At 36.7% G+C, this 4,000-nt stretch overlaps 1 protein-coding gene across 1 annotated transcript; it reads left to right on the forward strand.

Annotated features, from left to right (window-relative positions):
- Window positions 1-820: 820 nt before the first annotated feature.
- Window positions 821-3,259, forward strand: LOC114179709 (WUSCHEL-related homeobox 6). The gene is made up of 4 exons (XM_028066128.1): window positions 821-1,440; window positions 1,700-1,990; window positions 2,301-2,377; window positions 2,792-3,259. The coding sequence occupies exons 1-4, from the start codon at window positions 1,293-1,295 to the stop codon at window positions 3,194-3,196; spliced, it is 921 nt and encodes a 306-aa protein (XP_027921929.1). The 5' UTR covers window positions 821-1,292; the 3' UTR covers window positions 3,197-3,259.
- The last annotated feature ends 741 nt before the right edge of the window (window positions 3,260-4,000 follow it).

Raw genomic sequence — 4,000 nt, forward strand, 5'->3', positions numbered from 1 at the left:
TTGCCCGTGGATGTGTTTCCCTGGCAGTGTAAAGTTTTGTAAAAAAAAAAAGAAAAAGAAAAAATTTAGAAGCATTTTATTTCCCAAAAGAGGTGTTGCAGTGGAGATGAGATTGATTAAAAGATGAAAAGGGTAGAAATGATCATGTCAGGTTGCTAAAATTGTGGTCTGGATTTTTATTTGAAGTATCATCTAACTGTACTGGCAAGCCATAAAAAAATGCAACAGATTGATTTATTATGGAGTTGCTGCCAAGAAATCATGACTTTATTTTAGGCTTCTGCAGTTACGTGAAAGTAAAACATTTTGGCTGAAATTAAAGAAGCAGACCTGTTTTGTCCTCAATGTATTTGCCCTACTTCTCTTTGTATACTTATCATAAAGTGCTTCTTATTTCTCACACAACATGATTCTCTGACTCTCTGCTTCCCATTTGTTAACTTAGTGCAACAAATTCTAACGCAAAGATTCGTTTACATTCACAAAACGGCAAGTAGAAAACTAGACAACTTACACATCAATAATATATTATATCTTTAAAAAACTCCTATCACTTTTTAACTCAAAATTTTCTACTTCGTTTAGAACGAGTTTGAGAAAATGAGCAAAGAAAACATCACATCTTAGATGATCAGAAAATGCGTGGAGTTGCTTAATTGCTTAGCAGCATTTAGATAATTCTTTTTTTCCAATTGTGGGTGTTAAACTTGTGATCGTCTGTGTGCATATATACAGTGTCAACTGTGAGGTACAAGACAAAGCAAAGAAGTACTCATATACGAAACAACAGGTCTCCTTTGTGTACTTGTAGGTTGTGTGTCTCAAACGGAGAGGAGGAGAAAGGAAGAGTGAAAGGCACTAACCACTGTGAGGGAAATAAAAGTTTAACCATGTGGTGTAGGATGAAAGAGGAGACATGGGGAAGAAGCAACTTTAATAACACTGCATCATCATCACCATCATCATTATCATCATGCTGTGTCCTTTTTTCAGAAACACACACACCTTCACTCTCCAAATCTTAGAATTCTACTCTCTCACTCTCTCTCTCATGATTTGAATACATAACTTGCTTTCTGTATTATTACTATTGCATACTATCATACATATTGGTCAACTCTTTTGTTGGTTGCTGCTCCACCTAAAGCTTTTACTACAACGTTCCCTCTCCCTATAAATACCACTCTCCCTCATCACACCCTTAACATCTTTCTCACACACAAACCCTATTTTCAAACTGCAGAAAGCAATACTATCACAAAAACCTCTTAGTGTAGATTCTAAACCTCAACATGTCTGATTCTTATGCTAGTACCTTTCACTCTCCCACTCCAAACAACACCCATGCAACCCCCAAAATCACCTCATTATGCTCAATAGCTCAACCTTACTGTATTTGCACTCACTGTAACCACATCCTCTCCTTCAACCACCATGTTGGTAAGCCTAAGTCAAATACTATAAGGGCATGTTTGGATAACCATTCTAAGCATATTTTTCTGTGTTTTTGATTTGTACAACATTTGCAACAGTGCAGTGATTATCCATACATGCATGATTCATCAAATTCTCATACACATACATGCTCATATATAGTATAGCCTTCTTAATGTGGTTAATTAGAATTGACTTGGGTATGGGTAAGAAATTTGATTACAGTTGGGATAAGCATCTATTTTCCATGTGTCCTATGGTGCAGGTAATGCAGCAGAGGAAGGGACAAATAACACAGGGTCCCATGTTCAGTCCCAGCAAAGCACAAGGTGGAGTCCAACACCAGTTCAGTTACTGGTCCTTGAGGAATTGTATAGGCAAGGAACTAAAACACCATCAGCTGAACAGATTCAACAAATAGCTTCACAGTTGCGGCAGTTTGGGAAGATTGAAGGGAAGAACGTGTTCTACTGGTTCCAGAATCACAAGGCGAGAGAGAGACAGAAGAGGCGCCGCAGGGAGATGGAGGAAAACAATGCTGCTTCTTCTAGCGAAGGTGAGAACGAAAAAGTGGTAAGAAAAGTAGTACGTTGAGGGAAATTCAAAAAAAGCAATAAGATAGAGGAAGCAGGTACATATACAGCTAGATATTATCATGTTCTAATGCCACAACGTTTTTGTGGCCTTTGGGGCTATTCAAGGTTCTTTTAGTGGTCAAAAGATTCCTATATTATGCATCACTCTTGCACTGATGATTAAAACCATGAGAGAGAGAGAGAGAGTGTGTGTGTGTGTGGTTTCTTATGATTTTTTTAGGATGCAAGATTTGACGTTAAATTTTGGGGGTGTTTGGATTTTGGCCACAGGTTTGAAAGAGACAGGTTGTGGAGTTAAAGAGACAAAGAAGTGGGCATCCACTTCAAACTGCAGTCGACATGCAGAGGTCTGTAATTACTCTTGGCTTTGTTCACGGTACTACTACAACATTTTATTCAGCTTTGTTAAGCAAAGATACCCCATAGATTATAGGAGACCAATAATAGGGTCTAATTATTTGTTCACAAGGTAAAACAAAAGATAAAGCCAAAATGAAAAATTCACTCGGTATTCACGCATAACAAAGAAATAAAAGAAAACAACAAGAGCTTTTGTAACTTGGAAAAAAGGAGAGCTTCAAAAGCTGCTTTTTTTAACTTTCTGTTGGGGCTGTTTTATGCTAGATCAGTTCAGACTTTCTTGGACTTGTGAATTGAATGTGAATTCTGAATTCTCTCCAACCCATTTTCCCACCCCTCTCTCTTGTTTTAATTTTAAATTGTTTTTACTGCCATCTTTTTACTATCCGTATTTTTCTCAGGAATCTGCTGCACCGGATACAGCAGAAAAGGGCTCTAATGGGTGGACTCAGTTTGAAGAGAGAGGCATACAAGTTTTGAGGAGAAACATATCAGAAAGAAGGTTGCAATTGCAAGATAACATGGAAATGCCTTGTTTCCCTCCCACTACTATGGCAGCTCTCGCAACCTCACACAGAACACTTAACACACAACTTTTAATCCCTCAAAGTTATAACAGAGAAAGTTTAAACTACTATGATGCAGAAAATGCAGATCCTCGAACCCTCGACCTATTTCCACACAAGAGTGATGACCAAGATGGCATTTGTCTTGCTGAGAGGAAATCCATGTTCTGTGCCAGTGCTTCTATGGACACTGATATCACCTCCACCCAGTTTTTTGAGTTTCTTCCTTTAAGAAACTGAATCTGATTTTTAGAATACATATGTTGTTTAACAAAAAACAATTGGCTTTAATGAATAATATATATACATGTCTATTAGTTTCTCTTTTCTGGTTTCGTTGGGACTCGCGAATCTTTGGTTTCGTTTCTCTCTAGTGAGTCAGTGATCATGCATGTACAAGTTATACATGTGCGCGTGCATATGAACCTATAATGTTTTTGTCTTGTTGACTCTCTTACTTTTCAGTTTTTGAGGCTCTGGTTTTTGGGAAAGGCGTGTTCATCATAAACTCCATGCCTTTTGTTTGAAAACTTAAGATAGAGCTACTCACACTCTCCTTTTACGTGGACAATGATTGATTCGTTAACAAGGATTGTTGTTTTTATTCAGAACCCCTATAGTAGAGTCTCTATCTCTCGTTATCTCTGTGTCCATGTTCACATTGGGACATACACAGTGACAGAGATCTAATTGATTAGAACACTTCATCTTCATCGTATATTATAACTGATTAAGACTGTTTTACTTAATTAGTTCTAAGTAGTTTGTTTTGATTAGTTGTTCTAGATCTGGTGTATACATTGTCGATATATATAGAAATGTATGTGATTCTTAGATGTGTATTCTTAAAAGTTTAGAAAAAACAAAAAAGACAGCTAAGTTTTTAAAGCAAGGAACAGCTATATACTGACAAGCTTAGTATACTAGGTAGTTATCTAGTGTGTTTAAATTCCTTAATTACAATTATTTCATATATAGAATTAACTGGAGATTTATATAAGTTCCTTGGTATATAAATATCATACAATTAACTAAGATTACCTA

The sequence above is a fragment of the Vigna unguiculata genome, chromosome 3 (assembly GCF_004118075.2).
Source record: "Vigna unguiculata cultivar IT97K-499-35 chromosome 3, ASM411807v1, whole genome shotgun sequence".
Lineage (NCBI taxonomy): Eukaryota > Viridiplantae > Streptophyta > Magnoliopsida > Fabales > Fabaceae > Vigna > Vigna unguiculata.